At 38.4% G+C, this 24,536-nt stretch overlaps 1 protein-coding gene across 5 annotated transcripts in view; it reads left to right on the top strand.

Annotated features, from left to right (window-relative positions):
- Window positions 1-1,525: 1,525 nt before the first annotated feature.
- LOC306799194 (transcription elongation factor A protein 1) overlaps window positions 1,526-24,536 on the top strand; it is a 43,672-nt gene continuing 20,661 nt past the window's right edge. For 2 of the 5 annotated variants that reach the window (XM_079299866.1, XM_079299865.1), the window contains exon 1: window positions 19,719-19,873. In XM_079299866.1, coding sequence (XP_079155992.1) covers window positions 19,805-19,873 — 69 coding nt within the window. In that variant the 5' untranslated portion in view covers window positions 19,719-19,804. Of the gene's footprint in view, window positions 1,635-1,921; window positions 1,975-2,051; window positions 2,084-5,112; window positions 5,179-6,672; window positions 6,721-7,538; window positions 7,610-8,188; window positions 8,263-8,994; window positions 9,097-9,697; window positions 9,875-11,317; window positions 14,792-19,718; window positions 19,874-24,536 lie in introns of those variants that run through there. The other 3 variants (XM_079299867.1, XM_079299869.1, XM_079299868.1) reach the window with 3 other exon arrangements.

Below are 24,536 nucleotides of genomic sequence, written 5' to 3'. Positions count from 1 at the left end.
TAGAAATCTGTGATTTTCAGTATGAAATCTGTGTAGCTCCTTACCTCCTTCAAAAATTCAAGAAAAATTAGATTGCAACAATACACAAGATCCTGGCATGGACAACCATCTTATCTAAGCCCATTTTATCCCCAAGGGCAAGGAAAACTACATTTAGGGTATACTTTGCTTTGTAAAACTCTTACTGCTTTAAACAGAAATTTCAAATCAGGTAGAAAAGTATCATACCTAAAATAGACAATTTCACTCTGAAGGGACAGCCAATGTACCTGTTTTGGAAAGGTTCACAGCTCAGATGTTTTCAGCAATTCCTCTGGGATTCCTGAAGGTCAGTTTCTTGAACACTTGGACTCCACGCCCAATCCATGCAGAGCTCACTCAGTGTCCCCAGGGCCATGCTAGCAGCAACTGGGAATTCAAGTAAGGTCATTCCAGCCCTACTGACAAAAACATTAAAATCTTGTTCTGTTTATTAGCAGACTATTACTTTTTAGGCTGGAGGTTCAGCAGCAGCTCACCTTATGGAAGTGACATTTACATGGTAGATAGCAGAGTAGACAGGGAAAGCAAAATTTTGTTCATGTCCCAAAAAGATGATCTAGAGCAAGAGCCAGGTTTGGCATACTCAGTAAGCACCTGACATAATGTGAAGCTCCTAATTTTTAAGAATTTTTTAATGCTTAAACTGTATTTTCTTAGCATACTTGTATTGGGTACAGTACATGAGGCAGGAGCACATGTTAAATTAGAGATAAATCAAACCACAAAAAGTTACCAGTGAAAATAATCAAATTTTAGCAATAACAGGGATGCCCTAGCATCAAGACTATGTGTCAAGGCAGCCTAATAATCCCGGCAAAAGAGGATGTGTATTCAATGTTCCACAGCTGCTGTAAAGGCTCCTCCAATAAATTTTATGCAGCCAATGCTGGTGATGTTGATGAGCAAAAGCTTTGTGAAAAATTGTCCCTGTTTGGTATGGAACATAGTAGTGGGAAGGATGTGAAAGAAGTGTAGTGTGTATTAGCTGCTGTTGGAGCTGCCAAACAAGAACCCATGCCAGCCACTTACCACCCGGCAAATACAATGGGCATATTGATTTTCTGGGAGTAAGTATCTGACAGAGACGTATGGAATAGAAGACAAAGAAGAAAGTATTCCGTTTTGATAGAAATGTGTTTGCCATACATATTCAGAGTTGGTCTAAGTATTTGGAATGGACTGGAATGATCCGGTAACTTCAGAGTGCCGGAATAGCCTAACACATTTTAAAACGAGTGAGAATTAGTGACTTGTGGGCTGTAAGCCAAGAGATTTAATTCGATGAGGGCAGATGAGCCCCGTCTAGCCGTGCTGTTTGCTGTATGCGTGCCGGCTTTCCTGCCTTCCCGTGACCTAGCCTTTCTGTTTTACCTATTTAAGAACGCGGTAATTTCCTTTTTCCCCCGGGCCTTACCCCTCAGCGCCAGGCGCCCGCCCGCGCCCCTCCCACCGCTCCCGCCGCCCTCCCGCGCCGCCGCCCCGCCGCTGGCCCGAGTCCCGCCGGCCGCCCCGCAGCCCGGTGCATGTGCGGCAACAACATGTCGGCTCCTCTGCCTGCCATCGTCCCGGCCGCCAGGAAGGCCACGGCCGCCGTGAGTGCGGGCGGGGGCGCGGGCGGGGAGCGCCGCCGCCCCGCTTTGTTGGCAGGCGCGGGCGGGGGCGAGGCGCGGGTGGCTGAGGGGGATGGCGGCCGGCGCGGCCCGGCCCGGCCCGGCGGGGCTCGGCTCTCCTCTCCTCTCCGCTCCGCTCTGCCCTGCCAGAGGCGGGCCGGGCTCGGCACCTGGCAGGACAGCGCTGCCTGCGGGGAGCGGCCGCTGATGGCGGCGGGGCCGGGGAGGGGAAGTGAGCGAAGCGGAGTTTTCTTGGGAGAAAGTGGTGCCGTGCTCCGGACTGTGCCTGACCTTGGGTGGGCGCCTGGGGCTCGTGGGCGAGGTGCGTTTGGTTGTTATGCGATCCTAAACCTCTACCTTTGTTGTCTCTTTTTTTTGTTGCTGTTTTATTTCCCTCAGGTCATTTTTCTTCACGGATTAGGAGATACCGGGTGTGTATTCTCATCTATTGCATACTTAGTAGCTATTATACTTTCAAATATACTCTGCATATTTTAAACACGTGAGCTGTTAAAATTTACTTAAGATTCTTCTTTTGCCCTTTACTGAATGTAGCGGCCAACAACAGATAAAACTTCATGTGTCCTGCAATGATGGTGACAACTGTTTAATTAAAATTTTCCACCAAGTCCTCGAAAACTTTATTCACTTACCTAATTTGGTCTGAATGTGATCTCTCTTTTGTTCCTGAGATAAACTTGGTAGAAAAAGAAGTCTGTGGTTTTCTGATCATTTGCTTTCCTGAGAGTGGGTTTCTGGCTATTCCTGTGTTTGTCTAAATTTAAAGTTCTTTTTTATTCCAGACTTGTGGATTGTTGGTTTGCCAATAGCTGCAGTTAGTCCGTGGTTTCTTCATCAATATTCGTGTTTACTCTAAAATCCAGACCTCTTTGATCTATAGAAGCAAACTCCAAAGTAGTCACCTAATGTCTACAGATTTCTGTCTCAGAAATACCAGACTCCAAAAAACCCCACCCAAATAAAATGTGTAATGCCTTGTTGCTGTTATTTCCATGTTTGAGTAGAAATGGAAAGAGTAGGGAATTTCTGGGAGGCATTCTAGCTCTGGTGTAATGTTTCTGTTTGAAGCTGCTGTGTGCCCAGAAATAAGCATGCATTCATTACAGCCATTGAATTAACAAGTTAAGAGAGTGTTGAAGCCTTTTCAGTAGAAGACTTTAAAGGAATTGGCACTTAGATACTGAAAGTAAGTAGCATGAATGCTTTGTCTGTTGTGCTCTCTTGTGGCAAAATTACATAATATCTTTTGAAGATTTTTGTTGTTGTTGTTGTTGTTGTTGTTACCTGGAACTTGAATGTTGCCTCTAGGTTGAAACTTGCTGTGTTATTTTTTCCAAAGATCTAATGACGGTTACTTGTCAGAATTAAAACTTGCATAACCTGGGCATTCAGTAAGTTGAAAAAGAGTCAAGTCCATGCACTTGGCAGTATTCTACAAGTGGAGGTTTTTGCTCTGATTTGTTGTGCTGACACAACACCTTGTTTGCATTACCCCTCTCCTTCCTGCTGGTAGGAGGCAGCTGAGGCAGCAGCACTGCCTGCATCTTGGCACCAAATGTTCAGCAAGTGATTGCAGAATCTTTTGAGCTTTTGGAATTGGAGTCCATGCAAATCGGCTTGATGTTGGTTTTGGCAAGGGGTGAAAAACAGAGACTTTCTCTTTAACCTAAACCTATTCCATAAACAAGATGGCATTTCCATTTCAGTGTCAGAGCTAATGCACAGCCTCAATCTTGCAAATGCACTGAGCACACTGAAATGTCTGCATTTGACAAGACTTGACAAGTCTGTGGAGATACAGTGATTTGGGTGCATTTCTTCTTTTAGTCTGCTGCAGATTAGATTAGATAGATTGCCTTTGACATACTGGTGTTTGTGTTTTTTTCAAGTAAAAGCTGTAGTAGTGACGTAAAAAATCATCTCAAGCAAACTTATTAACAATTTAATAACTTCCCCCAGTTTAAACTGACCTGTTCCACTTCACAAGCATTTCTAAATTGATCACTTCCATTTATTGTATTTTTCTTACTCTGGAAAGTGTCTTAAGAGAGTTATATACTTTTTCTGTCTTAGCTTCTTTATAAATGCCAATTAAAGATTGATACATACTTGTCAAAATCTGAACAAAAAGTGCAACATAGAAAATTATTCTACGGACTCTGCATTAATGTGTATACAATGTTGCTTTACAAATTTGGCAAATTTGTCTTTGTAATTGGCTAAAAAATGTCCCTAGATTCTTATGTAACTATTTTTCTTAGTCGTATTTCTCCTTTAGATTCTTACTCAACCCTCTGTGATACTGCAAATACTCTGCAAGTCATATTTCCTGCAATTTGTTAATAATATATCTAAAAGTACTGATAAGAAGTGGGCTGAGATAGTCAGTGGTTCAAATGTCTGTGATGTCAGTGTGTTGGAAATGCCTTCAGGTAGCACACATAAGCTTTTCAGAATTATATTAAAACTAAACCAAACAAGCTTTTATGACTGGCCTGCTGTTGGTCTGATTAGTTTAACTGTATCACTGACACATTTGTTAAAGGTGTTTCCTGCTTAGAGCCAAATTTCCAGTTTCTAATTTAGTGAGTGTGTTAGTAGTACTAAATGATGAGAAAAATCAGGAAGTGCAGTTGCTATTGAGTGTTCTGGACAGCCGAGTGCAGGCATGTGTGGTGGTTGTGCATGGGTTCAGATTTGGGTCAAGATCAGCTCCTGTCTAGATGAGGCCTGGAGGGAGTCTTGACCTTACACTATCCAGTGTTCAGGTTTGGAGGCAGCTCATTAACTCACCTGCTGTGCAGGTCTTGTTTGCTTATGGATGTTCATATACAGTATCTGCTTGAGATTAAAAAACTGCTGCAATCTGTTGTACAGGACTGCCTGAATCCAAGAGCATCAAGCTGTGCTGAAGTTAATAGGGCTGATTGATTGGGTTGGCTCCATGTGGAGTTACCTTAGGTGTCAGTTTGCTACTGCCCAACGTCAAGAAATGTGGGTTGCAGAATGCCAAGCTTCTCTGTCAGAGAAGCTGTCTTAACTCTGCAGGAGCAGCAGAGCAGCCTCTGAGCTGCCTGGAAGCAGGATACCTGTGTACATCTGTTGTGGCACACAAATTAATAAAGCCAGACAGATACAGAGTGGGCTTTTCCTGGAGCCAGAGTGATATTTCTGTAGCTGTGCCACAACTATGGCAGCCAAATTAGATCAAGTCTTCCTGACTGTGTATATGTGCCACAAGCACTCAAGGGCTGAACAAACCTTCTAAGTTTAGTACCACATTCATAATATACTGTGGTTGATGTCAACATTTTCTAGAAATGTGGTTTTTGTATTATCTAATTCATCATGTTTCATACTTGGTCTGTGCTGATGCAGCAACTCAGAAATAAGAGCTAAGCCAAAACATGAATGCAATTGAATATGTTTTTGTTAACAGGCACGGGTGGTCAGAAGCACTTGCTGGTATCAAAAGCCCTCATGTGAAATACATTTGCCCACATGCGTAAGTTTGTAACTTTCTTGTTTTACCTTTTTCTGCAGAGACATGGTCTGTTAAGACAGTAGCACAGGTGTCAGAGAGACATCTTAGAAGTGAGATGCTATCTGGTTATCTCTGTGTTTCATTTTTTTGTATAAAAGCCCATTCTAAAATACCGTTGATGCTATTAAATGGGTTTTTTTTTTTTTGTTTTCAGGAAATTCTATGTGATTTATTTTGGGGAAAAACTGCATTTTTATTTGTACCTCAGTTCTGTTGCTTATTCAGACTCAAAACATATTTGGAAAGCTTTAGGTACAAAGTTATATTATTTTGACTTTTTTTTCCCAGTGGATTGAGTTGTTTGTTGGTTTCTTTTCCCTCCCCCCCACCAACAGTCTTTTGTCAAAAACAGTTTTATCAACGATAAATTTTATTTGTATTTTACTTACCATTGCACATGATTTGCATTAGCTACATTACTTAAACTTGTGTGTGTGTATAGTAGCTTGAAACTTACTCTAGGTTGCAAAGAAATTTAAAAATTGACAGGATATTGATATTTTCAGCAAATAATGCAATTTGAGTTGTCTTTGTATGCAATTTGAGAAGTGAAATACTTCTAAGCATGGTCAGGCATCAGTAAATAAGACAGTAAAATCTATCTACTATTGACCTGATGATAAAATAAGGTAAGATTGTTAGTTTTTCTAGCACAAAATTCAGATTGTCTGTTGCTCCAGGGATCTTGGCAGATGTGGAGCAGAGATGACAGGGAGAGAAGGAAGCAATGTTCTGGTGTGTTACTGAGCTGTGGTTTATTTGTTTTACCATGCAGCCAAGCTTTGCTGAACCATACCAAAGGAGCTTAGCAATATCTGCTGTTCCCTTTGCTTGCCCTTTGTCTTTTTTCAGTCCTTCCCCACAGAACTTATGCTGCTCAGTTCCTATAGATTAAAACTAAAGCCAGATCATTACATGATCCATTGAAGCTGTCTTGCTGTGGCTGGAAAGATGGCACACAGCAGCACAGGGGTGGGAAGGACTCCAGCAGTGAAGGCAGGCACTGCCTAAGCAGATTCAGCTGTTGGCAGAAGCATATGTGGCCAGGCTCCACCACGTGCTGCTTCCTAGTGATGCTGCTGTATAAGGTGCCTTAATCCACTCAGCATGTAAATGGAACTGTGATAAATAACTTCTAATTACAAAGAAGTAAATAATATATGTATATTAAAATGTGACATATATGCACTTGCACACACACACACATTTAAAGCAGCCTATTAATGTTTTGCTTGCTCTCCACAGAGTGTGGTAATTCAACCCTGAATATTAAATGTGTTTGGGCTGGCAGGTTTCAAGAAAGTTTCTTCAACAGATGTTGCAAAGCAGCTAATATTAATTACTGCTTAAAAGTAAGACAGAGTTAGATGATATGTAATTTCATGATGTTACTGCATTTGCATTGTTGAATTCCAGTATATATCTTATGTCAGGAGTGTTCATTCTCGTTTCTAGGCCAGTTATGCCTGTTTCTTTGAACATGAACATGTCTATGCCATCATGGTGAGTACTTGTTCAAATGCAGATGGTTCTAATCAAATTATATCTGGGGCTATGAACTCATTGTTCTTAATTTAAAATCATTAACAACCTGAGTATCTGGTTTTAGTCACTTGCAAGTATAAAAACCTTTTTGCTTTAGTTCTGTTTTTATAAAAGGGCACAAGTGCACTCTAATTATCCTTTTATATCTGTGGTAGTGATTATTCCTCAGGACTAATCTGTATATCTTAGATCAAAACCCCACTTGCAGGTATGGTCTGTAGTATACATTGTGTCTGATTTCATAGCAGAAGTAGAGACTTGGAGTGGAAATATTATTGCTACTAGTGAGTAGTATTTGGTGGGTCAGTAGCATATGTAGAAACTGTACTTTAGAACATCCATTCTGAATAAAGAACAAGAAGAACATGTAGATTTCAATGATCTTAAATCAGTCTTCAGTTTTGTTGGATTTTGGGCTTTCCGCTTCCCTAAAGTAATTTTTGTTTGGGTTTTTTGTATTTCTTCAATCCATATTTTAATTTGTACTTACAGCAAAGTTCCTGCTAATGTTTTTTTAAGCAAATATCAAAATTGTGCTGCTTAATCTGCAATAAATTACAGATGTCAAAACTCAGAAAAGCCTTGTTGACTAGATCTAGTCTTGTAAGCCACATTCACAGATTGTGCACTGTTTCTTTTGATCTATGGGTAGTTGGTACTAAACAATATGACAGCTAACATTTTTGTCTGGAAAACATCCAAGTTTCATTATTTGTGTATTAAGGAAGTGGAATGGATGCTCTAATGAGTAATGCTCTTGTTGATGTTTTTGTAAGGTTTGATATCATTGGACTTTCTCCAGATTCTCAGGAAGATGAAGCTGGGATCAAGCAGGCGGCGGAGAATGGTATATTTACTTATAAATACTTAGGAGTATTTTGTGTCTTAAAAGTACTTCCAGGTATTCTTGAAAATGAACTATCAATCTGAATCAGGCTTTCCAAAGACAATATTTCCTTAGGGAAAAGAATATGTGTGTATAGTATTATCACTGATCAAAGTTTAGCTAGATTGTTTATTGTTAATTTTTTAACTTTATTAGTAAGTGGAGTAATTCACCAATATAAACACTTCATACTCTGAAATATGGGAACAAGTATAGGGTTTTTTTATAGCTTTTGGATAGTGCAGCAGGTCAGAGCAGTATTAGCATCCAGTTGTGTTGCTTTTACTTGGAAGAGGATATCATCTTCCCAGCACTGGTACTTTTTCCAAGATTTATTTGCACATTTTCCTCTTTAGAAATGATACAGTGGCACTGAAAATTCTGACTGTGCTCTAGATCTTCTGGTACTTTTAATGTATAGAAGCCTAGATTTTCCTTTTGCTACCTTTCTCTTGATGCCAGGAAGAAGGCATCTTTCTTCTTTTGGACTTTCTAGAAAATGAAGTGGATTTTAACAACTGGTCTTTATTTATGTTACAGTTAAAGCACTGATAGATCAAGAAGTAAAAAATGGAATTCCTTCTAATAGAATTATTCTGGGAGGCTTTTCTCAGGTAAAGTATGGTTGGAAAGAACCATTGTCTTTTTCTAGGGAAGTAACTTAGCTTTATTAACTTGGGAAACCCAAGACACTTAAAGTGAAATCAGCTGATGTTAGATGCCCCTGAAATTTTAAGGTGTCAATTTTTCTTTGCTTCAACAAATGAAGTTTTTTTGTTTTTATGCAAATAATTACTGTTCACTGGAAAATGAGCATGCATATGTAAAAAAGGTACTAAAATAAATGGTCTGTTTAAAATCTTTATGCACATAACCTACATATCTTTGCTTGAAATTTTTGCTAGTATTTTTAATTGAATTTGGTAGGTATTTGGTGGTTAGGATTTACTTGGGAAATCTTTTCCTTCACACTTATAAGGCATCTATGGTAGGTAGATTAGTAGATTAATTGGTCCGTACATCAATTCCCCCAGTCTGCATGCCAATGAATTAAACATTAAAGTAGTGATAATACTGTTGTGAGTACTAGTCCTTGTTGTTGTTGTTTTTTTGACAATTGCTAGAGTAAATTTGCTAGCTTATTTTTGAATTGACCACATGGACTTGGAGGGGAAGGGAAAAAGCTTAACAAATGTTGTACATAAACACTGGTTTTAGTTTTTGGCTCTAAAGAAGAATCAACTGCAATAGGAAAATACTTTTAAAAGAGAAATCAGAGATTTTGAAGCAAACATTAAAAAGAACTTTACTGTCATTATCCTAATATTTATATCTCTCTGTTTTAGGGAGGTGCTTTATCATTGTATACAGCTCTTACAACACATCAAAAATTAGCAGGTGTCGTAGCCCTCAGCTGCTGGCTTCCTCTACGGGCCTCTTTTCCTCAGGTATTTGTTTCTTTCCTAAGATGGTTTGCACCTGGGGGGATGAGTATATCTGAAGAGTGAATCTTGTGCAAGAATTAGTGGTCATCATTATTACCAGATGATGATTGTTGTTTGATCATTTGGATGTTTTTAAAGTAAGGCCCTAAAATTTTAGATTTTGTTAAGAAAGAAAATGGAAGAAATGCTCACTAGCTTTTTTTGCTTAAAATGACACTACTAGAAAATTTAAAGCATATAACAAAATTTCCTTAAAGGTTAATTTTCTGTCTGCCATTTGTTCCATCTGCAAGGCACTATATTATTAGATACTGGGTGTTTGAGCAAAGTTTCAGGTTTTTTACTTGGCCAGAAATTATGACTTTCTGTTATAAAACTTTTTGCCAAAATTTTATTTGCAGGTCTTTAATGTGTTGTCAGATACAGAGCTTACTTCATAAGGAGCTGCTTGCAGACTATCCATTGTACTGTTTCCCCTCAGAATTCAATCTGCTTGTCATGCTGCAGGGTACCATGTGCCATGGGGTTTTATTTCAAATGTGTTAGCCTTATCTCCACTTATTTTCTATTTCTTCTCTTCTGCTGTCAAATTTCACCCCTCCAGGGCCCTATCAGTGGTGTCAACAAGGATATTGCTGTTCTTCAGTGCCATGGGGACTGTGACCCCCTGGTTCCTGTAATGTTTGGTTCCCTCACTGTCGAGAAGCTCAAGACTATGATAAATCCAGCCAATGTAACCTTCAAGACTTACTCTGGCATGATGCATAGTTCATCTCTTGAGGTAATATTCTTAATAAACCGTGTTTTAGCTGGGTATAGTTAATTCTTTTCCCTCAAAACTAATATTTATAGGCTTTTTTTTTTTTTTTTTTGAAAAGGGTAGTTTTTTCTGTTAGTTGATTTTGGGGTTTTATTTTTGTTTGCTTGTTTTTTGGGTTTGGTTTTGGATTTTTTTTGTTTTTAAATTAATAAGTGCTTCATGCTACTTATTTTGGTGAGTAACTGAATTCTGGGCTAAAAAAGCATCCAAAGCAAAAGTTTATATGACTAGTGAGAACTTCCTCATAAGATTGTATTTTAGAGACTAGGCAGCTTGGCTATAAAATGCTCTTTTCCCCAAATTTTTATTATTTGCTTAGTTAAAAAAACTAATTAGAAGACAAATTTCATAGCATAGATCCAAGATGGTATTTTGGAGAGAAGAATCCTGGTAGTTCTGTGGAGGGAGACATTGAAGGAATAGAGAGGGAGGGCTGACACTCTGGAAGAGGCAGCCTCAGATCCTGTATTTATGGCTCTGGCTCAGCAGACAGCTGAGCTGATGTAATAACTTCCTGGTGCCAGGAAGGGGTGGACTCCCTCTGCTCCTGACCTTGTGGCCCTCACTTCCTCCTTGTACTGGCTCTGGGGCAGATCAGAAACTTCCTTGAATCATTTGAATTTGCTAAAATGGCAAAAGCTGCAGCCTTCAGTGTTTGCACCTGTAGGGAGCTGGAGCATCAGAGCTCACAGAAAGTGAGTAGTAAGAGCAAGAAATCAAAGAGGAGGCAAAGAACAGACTTGCCATTTGTCAGCAGCAGTAGCATTGTTAATTTAGCTTGTTGCATCTTGTGGGTACTGTACCTTTGAACAACCTCTCTGTAACATTTACAGAGTAGTATTGCATTTAGACTGTAATGTTGCTGAGTTGTTACACAAATATGTTAATAATGTCTTCTTTCTTACAACAGTGAATTAATTTAAAAAAAAAATTACCATGGATTAGTTTCTCAGTCTAGTTTGCTGTATTGCTTTTCCTTAAGGAAGGAAGCACTGAAATGAAACTGAATGCTTAGGAGGAGGAGTTGCTGGCTTTTCATGCTGCTGCTGCTAAAAGTTTAGAGTACACAAGAAGTTATGGCTTTAGCTACATTGAAACCCTATACATAATCAGCCTGGTGCTATCAAGATCACTTGATGATCAATATGTAGCTTGCCTGTTCAAATTCAGAGGGAGAGAGAAAGTAGTCCTTGCTTTTTTCCTTGTATTTTAGCCTCTTCTAAGTGCATAGTGCCATGAAGTTATCACCCTTGATTTGTGTGCAGAGTGGTAATGGAGTAACTAATTGATCAATATTTCTAGCCCAGCTGCTCATTATAACTCAAATGTTAAAGCATAATTTACTCTAGCTGATTATGTAGTAGTAGAGGACTTCAACTAATACATACTTTTATCTTTAAACAGGAAATGATGGATGTAAAACAGTTCATAGACAAACATCTACCTCCCATAGACTGAACTGATCTGTGACAAGCCTTCTAAATAAATACACCAGCATCAACTGTGGTAGAGTGTTAAATCTTTTCATATGCCTGATAGGAAACATTATTTCTATACCTGCAGTGTTACTACTGTGTTGCAAATTTGTACTTAAAATGAAGGTTAAATAATACACATGTACAAGAAATTATAATCTTTTTAGTATTTATCACCCAGTGGTGGGCAGGATGTGAATGAGGGAACTAGCTAACAATGACAGAATGTAACTGTTTTAAGATGTCTGATTTTTTTTTTTCTTGATTGCAGGATTTCAAATTATTTGTACAAGTAATAAAAAAATTAAATTTAAGTGAGCAACATAGATGTGACCAGTTTAGTTTTATTTGGAACATGATTTGTTCTTAATACTCATTGAAAACATATGACATTTCTTTTATGCAATGAATGCATAAAGAACACGATATAAAACACAGTGGGCATAAAGTACAGAACATGTAACATAGTGGGCATGTGATGGTAGAATAAATGCTACCAAGGATAAAGCTTTAAGGATTATATGCTAATTGTTTAACAGATAAGGAGGGTTGTTCTATAATGGCTAGAAGTTAGCAAAGGTATTTCTTATATTTAAACCACCTCCATTTTAAAATGTTCATATAGATAAATCCTGTGGAAATTCTAAAGGGACTCATTCCTTACTAGACTGTTGTTTGTCTCTTCTTGTCTTTTTTCTTTTAAACTCGTTGCAAATGTTGACTTGGAACAGAATCCTGAAGAAGTGCATAGGATTAATTTGAATTTCATTTAGAAGCTTCTTGTTTTCATACTGAATATTCATCTGATGCTTTAGTACTTGTAGTTTTAATTTGTTTATATATTTCACATGAGCAGAATATTGTTTTGATTTTTTTTTCTGTGCTTTGGAGTAAATAACTGAAAATAGTGCAGCTGCATAGTTCTGTGTATTGTCATGTGTAACACACACTTATTTGAATTATTTTTTACTAGAAGTATAAGTGTAATTGGGATATAACTTACCTAAACTTTAAAGAAGTGACACTCTTTGATGATACCATATCATACTTTCTCTTATTACATGTTGAGACTTGATTTTTATTTTTTTTCTGAATAGGAACCAAGCATTTTATTTTCAAATCTATCCTTCCACATGTCCCCAGATCAGTATAGCCTAGGAATCTGAAGACCTGTCCTGGAAAAAAAGAGTAAATTTACAAGACACAGAATGTTTCTTCTTTCAGAACCTTAAAATTATAGAATGCACTGGTTTGCAGGAGTTGATGCACACACAATAGCTTTTTTCAGTTAAGAGCCATAACTTACTGCTGGAAACAGCTGTTCTGTAGCATTCAGAGGCTGCCACCACACTAGGAATGTTTAAAACAATGCACTACACCTTTTACTGCATAATTTGTTGCATAACAATGTTCTATCCTGTATATGCTTTGTGTCAAAGAATATTTCTATTTTGGATGTATTTGTCATGTCAGTACTGTGCTTCACACCTGCATTTGAGGTACTTTTCCTCTCCCAGGGGGTCCTCTTACAGTGTATGTGGATTTACATCAGGTATCTGCCAGTACAAATATGTGAGGAATTGCACCTTTATATCTCTATTTTAACATTGCTGCTGCCAGAGATCTGACCTGTTTACTTAGTCTGAGTAACCAGTTTCAGTGCTTTTTTTTTTTAAATGTTTCACTTCATTTTTAGGCAGCTGCTTCTTTTCTAATTCAGTTTCTCTGGATTATTAAACACTCTTTATATGTAAAATTGAAAAGGAGTTTTTTTTTTCCTAAGTGGTAATGAAACAGTTTTAGATATTCCATCTATGTAGTTAAGAAGGCATTTTTATTAACTTTGAAGTTTAATTAGTAATTTCTCTCAGTCATTCTCTTCTATAGATCTGCCAATTTGTCTTTCAGTTAATTTAGTTCACAGAATAAGCCATAATATTCTTACTGTAGTTGTGCCAAAGTTCTCTTGAGAAAACATTATGTCCTAGCTTGGAGTCATTCCCAAATTGTATTAGCTGATTTTGCAATTCTACTGGATTGCAGTCTTGGTAAGCAAACTATATGTTTTTGTTAGTTTTTAGATTTATTTTCATTCCCCTGTGGTCTAAATAATTCCCTGAGTATTGGTGTGTCTCCAAAACTCTTGCACAAGCTTCTAATTTTTCTCTCATTATTTTTATGTTCTGTTTGTAGATTTGTTGATAACGCTTAACTTCTAATCGACTGTGTGCTCATTTCACATAGTTTTCCTTCTGCAATAATTAGTTATAAAGAAGTATTTCTAAGATGTTAAAATTAGATTTGCCCTAGCTTCCTTCTGTGTTAGCTTCATAACACTTTCTTCAACTTGTTGAACTGTGTTTACATTTTGTGGTCACATTCTAATACCTACACACTCTAATCCAAGTCAATTTCAACTGTCACTGTCACAACCATTTCAGCTGTTTTTCTGGAAATGCGTTTGTGTTAGCGTTGTTCAAACATTCAGCTACAATAACAAGATTCTTTTACATATTGTTGTTTTGCTGCTTGCTTTATCTACAAAGAGTTTTGTTACCAAAGTCAATGTAAATGTTTTGATTTACTTTGGATTTCTGTATTCTAGGAAGAATTCTCCTGACCTTTTTTTCTTCAGGAGTCTATGTTTATATTGTAGTTGGCAGTTCTTAAAGAGCCCAGAAGCCAGAGGAAACTTCAAGTCTCTGTGTCCACCTATATTACACTGTGTATGTTGAGCTCCTGTCTTTTGTAACTTCCCAGCTGGTTTGAAAGCTTTGTGTATGATCTTGTAGTTCAACTTCTTTACTACCTGAAGTGATTTGATGATGGGATTGTTGTTATAATACATATACTTGAGGCTGAATAATAGCTCAGTCTGGGGGAGTTTTCATATTTAATTCTATTAAAATGGAGAAGTTGGACTGTCAGTGTTCTAAATATGAATGTCTTATCCTCATAAACTACAGTTTGAAACTGTCCAATAATGTTTATTTTTTGCAATCTTAGACTTTCCACCAACTGAGATGATGTCTATCAAACCTATGAAAGCATTGATAAGAAAATACCTTGTTTGCAGATAAGTTTGTTTCAATGGGTATCTAATTCCTTAATGTGTTCTTAATTTCAAAATGGTACTTAAATTTGACTGCAGTTTTGTGCTGTCAGAAATCTGACTTCTTGTTGGAATATGTTGCCCACTTTTGAATAAACATGTTGAATTACATATTATAAGCCAAATCTTCCAGCTATTGAGGTAGAATTTTAATGGGGTCTGTACTGTGGTGAGGGCTGTATGATTTGGTCTCTTTGTCCTATCTTGTATAATTACAACACAGTAGATTGGTAAAAGTACTGTACACTGTAACTGGTATTAGAACTGTTAATTAAAACATGTTCTCTCTAATGAAGTATACTGCACTTCATTGAAATAATTAGGATGCATACTTTATATAGAGGTGGTTTTTGGGTTGATGGATATGACTGAGGGCAAACTGTAAGATGTCAATTAAGCCATATGTACTAGGCCTTTGTCTCTTAAATTTTATAAACAAATACTGAACACTTACTCCTTGTGTTAAGAAATATAAGCCACTTATATTTATTATAAACATCTAAAATGCAATTTATTTTACTAATTTTATTTATGATTAGAAATCTTAACTTTGAAAATTATTTCTGTAGTAAGGAAAATGTAAAAGCTTCCCATTTTAATAATTGTGAAATAAATTTCAATCGGTATTTGGGCAAGTACTAAAGATTTTTTTCTGTACTTATCTGAAGGAAGTTGAGCTTTTATGTGCTGTGAAACATGACACTCTAGAGGCTCCTTGAAAATGCATTGCATGGTAATGTATGCATACTATAATACAGAAGAACAAGGATTTGTAGTTACTGAAAAGAAAGTCACTTACCAAGTTAGGTTTGGCCACCTTGTTGAAAGAATCCTAGGTATGATTGGAGGGTGGTTTTCATATTCTGGGTTAATTTTATTATAACTTGTTTTCTTGGAATTTGCAGTGATTTTGGAAGATAAAAGAAATTAAGGTATTCTCTAGTAAGTTATTCCAGGACACTTCTCACTCTGTATTGCTGCACTTTTCTCTGGGTATTTTGTGTTGTTGGAAAGGCTTTGAAGTTGATTAAGGTTTGGCATACACCCCACTTAACAGATTTGTTAAAGAAACAATTTTCAGGTCAGGGGTTACATGTGCTATTTAGTTGAATATTTGAGGGTGATCAGTGGTATACTTGGTGCAGGGCACTCTAGAGAAAATGTGGGGCTGTCTGGGAAGAAAGGGAATGGAGTGTCCGTATGGTAAAGGCAGACTTCCCCCTTCAAGCACCTTAGAGCAACTAAAAGGCTGCTTGTCTCCACAGACTGCAGTATCCAAAAGTCCTTGTGACATACAGTGAGGAATTTCATGAATGTATGGGAATGCACGGTAGGTGCAGTGTTCTATGTTAATATGTTGTGACAAATCAAGAGTCTAAGAACAGCAAATAACAATAAAGATGCAATATTACACAGAGTAATCTGCCAGTTTATATTTTTTGAAAAAAATTTGAGTAATGTTCAGTTTATATTTACTTTCAGTCCTGGCATCCCAGATCAAGTAATCATGAAGAGAAAAGTTGCCTAAAACTAGCATAGTAAAAACTCCCAAAACAAGACAATGTAGTGTATTAAACTTTATCAAATATTGTATGAGAGCAGTGGTGTAAGTGAAGAACGTGACTCAAGAAGTTTTCAGAATGTCTGTTGGTTAAATTGAAAATGTGACTCTTTGAAGATTAATAGCTGTAGAACAGATTCCTCCTTCCTTCCCCCCCCCCCTCTTTTTTTTTCCTTTTCATTGCTTGCCACCCTCATTTTACCACATTTGCCTTTGGGATAACAGATTTTATTAACTCTCTTTGAGTTGAGCAGGTACCTTTGATGTAGCTGATTAAAGTTGATTTAAACAAAGTACTTGTATAATTTAATGGATATCCACAAAGTGAACCAGTAGATAATGTTTTTCTTTTAGGACCAATTACTAGAAAACAGCAACCTATTGCCTCCTTTTTATCTGCAAAACTAGTAAAACTTAAAATTTCCAGCCAGTTTGCTGAAGTGTAGTGAGCTTGCTTTAGGCATTCTAAGTGGGAAGTTTAGCTTCTAAGGAGAAGATAGACTTCCCTGGTCTAAAGTTTATTTTAAAGAACTTCTCTGTTTAAACAGATGGAGCAGATGGAGTCTGAATGTTCCTCAGTTGTGAATACAAGCAAACTCTTGAAGTAGTTTGTCCTTGAAATAATTTGCTAGCTGTGTTGTAGTATTTGAAATTATCAGCGGAGATCTTTAAAAGGCTTAAATATTTTAAGTCTATATTGAAAAAATAGATAAAGTTGCCACAAAATAGAGTAGTCTAACAAACTTAAAAACTCTAGAAACTAAAAAATCCCAAAACATTAGCTTAATTTTTTTATATTTTAATGCCTGCAGTTACTGCTTCTAAATTGAAAAAAGTGAAGATATTTTGAAAATGTAAATAATATTTTGAAAAAATAAATTTAAAAAACCCAACCCATCTGTTGTATAGCTATAGAACAACTAATCAAGATGTTTATTGCTATCTCAGAAGTTTTTGAACAAAATCTTGTTATGAGAAATTGGAACTTCAGTTTGCCATAATTCCCCTTATGTGCATGTGTGATTGGACTCATCTCCTTTTCCTCTTCAGAAGTTGGGCACCACTTGGCTAATACAGATCAGCTGAGATTCTGTTTTGGAAGATCTAAGTCATTGCACTCAGGGCTCAAATAAAGAGGAGAGGGCTAATAGCTAGAACATGGTTACATGAGAGTTGGACACAGGCTTTCTGCATGAGCAGGTGTGCCATACACTTTAGAAAATGTTGCAAAAGAATAGTGAGGGTGTGCCATAACACGTAAGTGCAGTGCAACAAACAGTGTTATTCTTTTTAATGTGTTAATTTAGGAGAAAGATGCTAAAGAGAAAGGAGGTCAGTCATGTTGTTTTTCCCTGTCCTATTCTTCTTTGGACTTGGAGTGATGTTATAGAAGAGAATGGTGCTGTACAAAGCTGCTTGCTTTAGAGCCAGCTAAAAGAGAACAAGCATGTGGAGTGCTGTGTGCTCCTTTTTGATAAAGATTTGCTGTCCCAAGGTTGGTGGAGCAACTGATAGAAAGAATTTGGTTAGTACTGGTTCAGTTAATTGATACCATTCTGGTATTGTAGAATACAATATAAATAATGTGCACTGTATTATGTTTTCTTTTAATGCATTTACTTGCAAAAAAAAAAAAGGATATGCATTGCCATCTGATTATTCTTTGATTTCCCTACTGAAATATTTCTCTGATGCTTCTTTAAGATCAGATAATAAATAAGTGTGATGTGCTTTGCCTTTTATAAGTGCTGTCATGGGACTTAATTTGTAATTGTCAGTTTCTCACCTGATACATTTTGGATATTAATAGACTTCATCTGCATTTTGAACTCTCCCTGCATTTCCAGTGAAGTAAGTGTTGAATAGCATTTTTAAAAGAAATTTTAGAAAAGTGTGGATGACTTATTCCAGAGTTTAAATACATTTAAACTAACCATGAAACTTAACTGACTGATTTGAGGTTTCTAGTTTTGTGATTGTGTTGTCCCTGACCTAGCTTGCACCTACTGTAGAACATGTACAAGGTTGTTGATCCTGTAGTGTAGCAATAGCTCTGAGCTGCCAACACCCTGTGTGTTGCTTTTATCATTGATTAATGTGATTGTGGGGTGCAATGGTGCTGAATTTCATTTGAGGTTAAATCGAGGTTTAAATCAGGTTAAATACCAGTGTTTGATTATTACAGCCACTAGGTAACTAAATCCAGATGAAATTGAATTAAACCTGAACTGGCATGGTCAAATGTTGTGAGAAAGCAGCATTATTTTATGTTTGTCTCCCCAGAATCTGTTTCTGAATGAAAAGTTATTATTTTCCTTTAAAAATATTTTCTTTCTTCTTGTGGGGTGTTTTTATACCCTGTTGGACAGAATAAACAAACAAAAAAAAAAAGCAGCAAAGTTTCTGTATGCTTGTCCAGTTCATGGCCCAGATCTAACCTGGGGGAAGACCCCCATCCCAAATAATTTTAATTTCTTCTAATAAGTGCAGGTCTTAGAGTTGACCATTGTGTCCATTGAGCAGGATGTAGAAGTGCCCAAAACCCACCTGTCTCTATTTGGCTTCAAAACACAAGACAGGCTTGCTGCCCAGTGCATGACAGACAAGTGTATTGATGGTTCTTGCTGTAATGACTCCCTTGAGTGTTGTGGGAGGAAAAGGTTTGTCTTGTCTATTCTCCAAAATGTCCGTATTTTACAGTCCCTCAATTCACAACTGGGGCATCCACCGCATTCAGCTGCTTACTTATAATGGATTTGAGTGGCTGTATAAGCACCTTCCTGGATCTTAGGAAGGGATAATCTTCCTGTAACCTTCAGATGTGCCTACTGTTTGTGAAGTGCACACTCCTGTTTTACAGCAAAAATGGTTTAATGTTGCTGTTCTCAATCAGAAATCACAGTAACAAGACATCTGGCTCAGCTGATGAACAGAATTCCATTAGTAATGATATGTAATATTTATACGTCAAACTTTATACATGTGTTAAGTCCCACCGGAACACACACAATATTTAAACTAGATCTAAGACTTAGAAGCACGGCAGCACCCCACAGTGTGATGCTTGGCCAATGCCAAAGTTTATCCCCAGCTCCGTGGAACTGCTTCGGAACACGCACCTTCCAAACTTCACTCTGAAGCTGCAATTTGAAACCCTCACTCAATTTTTATATGAAAGTAACTCTTAAGCCTCTTACAAAGATGTGTGAATATAAACCTTTTCTGTTAGAGGGGATAGGGGGTTTCCCCCATTCCTTGAAATGAAAATAGAGTTTCTGCTGTGATTCTGAGCCCCTGCCAGAAGCAAAGCTCGGTGGCAGGGAGGGGATTCCGGGCGGCGTGGTTCGCACCGCGTTAGCGGGTACGAGCAGGGGCAGCGTTAGCAGAATTGGGGGGCGATGGAGAGGGTAAGAGGGTGCCAGACTGACAGACCGTCCTGATTTGGAACGGATCCACTAGGATCATGGGGTCCCACTCCTGGCCCGGCAGGGACACACTAGAATGACCATGGGCTGAAGACGTTTCCAAACGCTCCTTGAACTCGGTCACGCTCGGTGCGGTGCCCAAGGCCGGCTGTCAGGGGTCAGCCGTCCCCCCGCGCTTCCGCAGGGTCTGGAGTTTCGGGGAGCGCGGCGCGCCACGTTCGCGGCCCCGCCCCGGCTCTCGGCGAGCGGCAGCGCTGCCTGGCTCCCGCGGCCGGCGCTCGACGCGCGCTGCCTGGCGCCGCCCGGGCCGCCGCCGCCATGGCCACGGAGGACGAGATCATCCGCATCGCCAAGAAGATGGACAAGATGGTGCAGAAGAAGAACGCGGTGAGCGGCGGGACGGGACGGGGCGGGAGGCGGATGGGCGGCGGTGCCGCGGGCCCGGCGCGGCCCCGGCCGGCCCCGCGCTGGCTCCTTCCCGCGGGCGCGGGCCTGGCCCTTCCCGCCGCCGCGGCCCCGGCGATCCCCTCCCGCCCCCGGTTCTGCTCCCGGCCCGGAGGAGCTTCCCGCCCGGCACCGACCAGCCCCGGCTGGGAGCGGCGGCGCTTGCTGCCCGCTGCAGCCGCGGTGCTGGCCTTGCGCGGGCAAACCTGCCACCCCCAGGGGAAGGCCTGCCAGACCGCCCCTGTGCGTCGGGGCTGTCGCTTTGAGGTGTGAAAGCCGGAGTTTAGTGGCATTTAAAAACTAAGATATTGGTGGAGACCCCAAACCCAGCTGCGGCAGGGCCAGAGTTGAGTGGGTAAACTTCGCAAACGGATGGGGAATGTGAGCCTTTTTTCTTTCTTCCTATTTTTTTTTCTTTAATCTCCAACACTTCTAATTGTTATTAATCTGGAGAATAACTTATTCCTCGGAACGGAGGAAGAATATTGTTGGACTTAAGTCTTATTGTCATGTATGCCCTTCGTACGGAACTCAGATAACATATGGTGATTATATAGTGCCTACAAACACAAAGTAAGAGCAGCAGAGTATAGAGCAACAGCCGGATAACTGATCGTGGTTTACCTAAAATAGCGTGTAAGTAAGTTGTAAATTCTGTTTGCCGCTTTTTTATCAGGTGGGCACCTTGTTGTTCTCTGGAAATTAGTGCTTGTGTATGTGATTGTTGTTCTTCCTGCAAGGTATTATTTTATACATAAAATTGAGGGTTTTTTCTTTATGTTATGATAGTAACAGTAATAGTTCAGAACTCAACACTGTGGAATTCCACTTTATAGGAGTAGTTTTGTTATTGCTTAGTACTGGACAGTATAAAGGGCATTTTTAATAATATCTGCATATTTATAGAAATACTGATTGTATTAAACCAATGAGATTTAGTTCAGAATACAAATTCGTTGTATGTACAAGCCATGCTTCAATCCCTGATGTTCTGTAATATGACATGGTTTACTCTGATTTGTTTGCACTCTCAAATGATGCATTGTGGCAGCAAGACCCTTCCTTGTCTAGGGGAAAGAATATTTTATAACTGTAATTTATTAATTCCATTATTTTTCCCTCTTCGTTTTTATTTTTATTCTCCATGTATTTATGCACAAAAGCATTTGCTGTTTCACTTTCTCCACAACTGAAGTAGTGGCTCTTTCCTACAACGTGTTGAAAGGGTGAAAATTTACTGACTGAAATGTTTGAATATCACGGTCATGAGGATCATAAAGGGCAGCCAGCTCAATTATATTTGTAAAACTTCTGATAACAGAAAAAAAACCAACAGCTGTCAGGTAGTGTGAAAACAACTGTTGATCCTGGAGAGTAGCCATACCAGGGATGCTGCAGGTGACCACAGGGTATTTCTCTGTGGTCTGAGAAGTTGAGGAGTGTGAATGAAATTTCTAACAGTAGCTGGGAACGTGTATTCACACTCATGACATTAACTTCCAGAGCTCTGGGGAGTGGTGCAGTGACTTCCTTGGGATCAGCACAGCTCTGATGTGGCTGAACTCAGCAGGCATAGCTGGGCCAGGCTGTGCCTGGCTGGAGCCAGAGCTGGACCTGGATTTTCACCTCTATCCGAGGAGTGAGAACACCAGACCTGTTGGGCTTTTGTGCTGTGTTGAAACAGAGCTTGCTCTGACTCTTACTACACACAAGTGGCTCCATTGTTAGGTTGATGTTTTCTCATTGAGCTGCCACCGTGGCCAAGAGTGGAGATCTGACAGTTTGTCCAAACCATATGTGTAAAGCATGATAAAAAACCTTAGCTGTATATAAGGAGAGATGTCCCTGTGTTTTTCTTACTAGTCTTTGTCATTTACAAAGTATTTCTTTACTTACACCAGGTGATTTCCTACCTAATTCTGCCCCGCAGTTAAAATGCTAACTTTAGCAAAATTATTAAGGTATTCTCTGTGAAGAAGTACTTTACTGTCTCAAAAAGATGAAGAAGAATTGAGAAATGTGTTCTTACACAAGTACCCACTGAATAATGATGTTCTTGACACCTCTTGTGCTCCTTTCTCCATTTTTACTCAGGAACAGGTATTTGATCTGTGTCTTTGAATGAGAATGATTTGATGAGATGCATTAATAATAAAAGAAAGAGATAAAAGCTTTGATACTTGCTCACTCTGAAGCTGTCAGGAGTCAGATGACAAGACATGTTTCATCTCTCATACAAAAGGAGACTCTGGCTTGTGGCAAAGCACTCTGTGGCATTTCTTTTGATGAGTTAAAAGAGCAGGCCATGCAGACACTCTTTCTGAGTCAGACTCTTGGTGATTTGCCTTGACTAAGGATTTAATTGTAGCTGTGCAGATTTCATAACTATTTTGGTGAAATGATACGTGCAGTTCTTTTGTTTTGAAGGAGAAAATGATATGATTTAGTATTTAATGCACTGTGCCATATGTATTTCTGCTGTTGCTTCAAATTGAAATAGATACTACTCCTCCTTCAGAACTGTGATTGGAGTAAAACCTGTAGTGCCTTCCTTTGAGCTTCTGTTGTATGTAAGTACACCTTTCTCTCATTAAGCTGCTGCAATGATTTGGTATGAACACTAAGGCTGTAGCCATGAATGAAAAAAAATCAAGAATGCTTGAGTAAGTTTAGAGAAAAAATAAAATTGTCTGTTATTAAATATATACTTCTTAAGTGGAACTCCTGTAAGAAGATAGCTCTGCTGTCTTCAAAAATGTACTCTATTTTCTATTGCCTGAAGCTAGCTTTAAAATATGACTATAGAATACCATTCTGAGCAGTTGTGATGTGACCAACTGAAAGAAGCTGAGACGAGAAATCTGCTGGATCTGTATGAAGCTGACTTCTGTTAATTTAAGTGACAAGGTAAATTGAAAGCCAGCCAGCCTAGGAGAAGGGGACATTGCCTTTTATTTTCTGTAAAATCATAGAAATACCTTTAAAACAATGGTCTTAATGGTTTGGGGGTGAAGGTTTTGAACACAGAAGTCTTACATCAGGAGAAAAGTTATATTATCAGGAGATAAGTTATACTGTGCAACTTCCACACTAGTTTTGAGATACAGAGAGCATTTGACTTTGTACTGAAAAAAGTGATTATGGAAAACTATTTAGCTGGTATGAATTTAAAACCAATTTAAATTTAATTTTAAAGCATCTAATTCTTGGTGCACAGTATAATTGATTAGAGAAGTGAAGGCTTAGAAAGGATTAGTGCATTATCAATTTTGGTAATTTGAGACAAAGACCACCATAAAATATAGATGACATCTGTTAACCTGTTGTTTTTTGGTTGGGTTTGGCTTTTTTGTTTTTGATTTTTGTTTGTGGCATTTCTGGTGGTTTTTTGTTGTTGTTGTTTGTTTGTGGGATTTTTTTGCAGGCTTGTGGGTTTTTTTTTTTGTTTGTTTGTTTGTTTGTTTGTTTTCTGTGTTTTTTTAAATAGTTGCATGGTTTGCTAACCTGTTAGTATCAAGTTGCTAGTATTGGAAAACATTTACTCTTGCAGTAATAAATTTGTTTTCACATGTGCAGTTGAGAAGGGATATAACAGGCAAAGGATTTTTGACTAGAGTGTTTCTAAGATGAGATGAGAGTGCTACTTTGCGTTACAGTGTTACTTTCATATTGAATTTGCAGACTACAATAAACTGTGTTTATTTTGAAATTACATGCTGTGTGCTAATAACTTAATTGGTTTGGAGGTGAGTATTATCAGGTTATATTTTTTAAAATGGCACATTGACTTCTGTCATTAGTTTTGTTTTGGCTAAGAAAATTTTCTTTAATTTGATTTTGTTTTGTAGCTGTGAAGATAATTAACTTGCTTTTTTTGGATCTGTGTTTGCACAGAAGAAACCAAGCTTATGACTGTTGAGAGAAAGATATGGTTTAGTATGCCAACTCAATTTAGCACCTGAAAACATTGTGATGTTTCTCAGTCTTGCATCATTGCTGCTAAAATTCTGTGGTTAAGGCTAGAGAAGTTTTGTATATAATGAATAAAAGTTAAATGAGGCTTTTGCTATCATGGCAAAATAATAAAACTTTAGCTTTGTATGTTAATTAAATTTGTGTAAAGTGGAGTTTGATGAAATGTTTTAGGTCTTCTTTGGGTCAGAAATATTTGAAAAAGAAAGGTTGTAGCACACATTTGAAGATGTTCAAAGCTGAGTGTTTTTGGATGTGACACCAAAATTCTGCTTCCATCTTTCTCAACCTCCTAGCTGATTTTATCTTCAGTGGTTGAAGTGTAAGACTGCAGACGTAGCAGAATATTTTAAGTTTCCTTGCAACAGGTGTTGTATTAGAAGTTGATTAGGGAGAATTTGAAAAGCAAACAAAATAAAGTAGGATGAGTTGAGAGGTAAGGAAAGAAAAATGAATCCAGTTCCTCTGATTTACAAATGGAAATCTTATGGGATTTATTTCCAAACTTCACGAATTAAAAAAACAAAGGAAAGGTAATGAACTGAGCCTGAGTGAGCTGAATGGCCTCTGGGATGCACAGGCAGTTGTTGCCTCCCTCTGTTCATAGCTTCCAGGTTCAGCACCACGTGCACTT

This window comes from Erithacus rubecula (assembly GCF_903797595.1).
Source record: "Erithacus rubecula genome assembly, chromosome: 3".
NCBI lineage: Eukaryota > Metazoa > Chordata > Aves > Passeriformes > Muscicapidae > Erithacus > Erithacus rubecula.
This window is presented reverse-complemented; position numbering and strand designations above follow the sequence as displayed.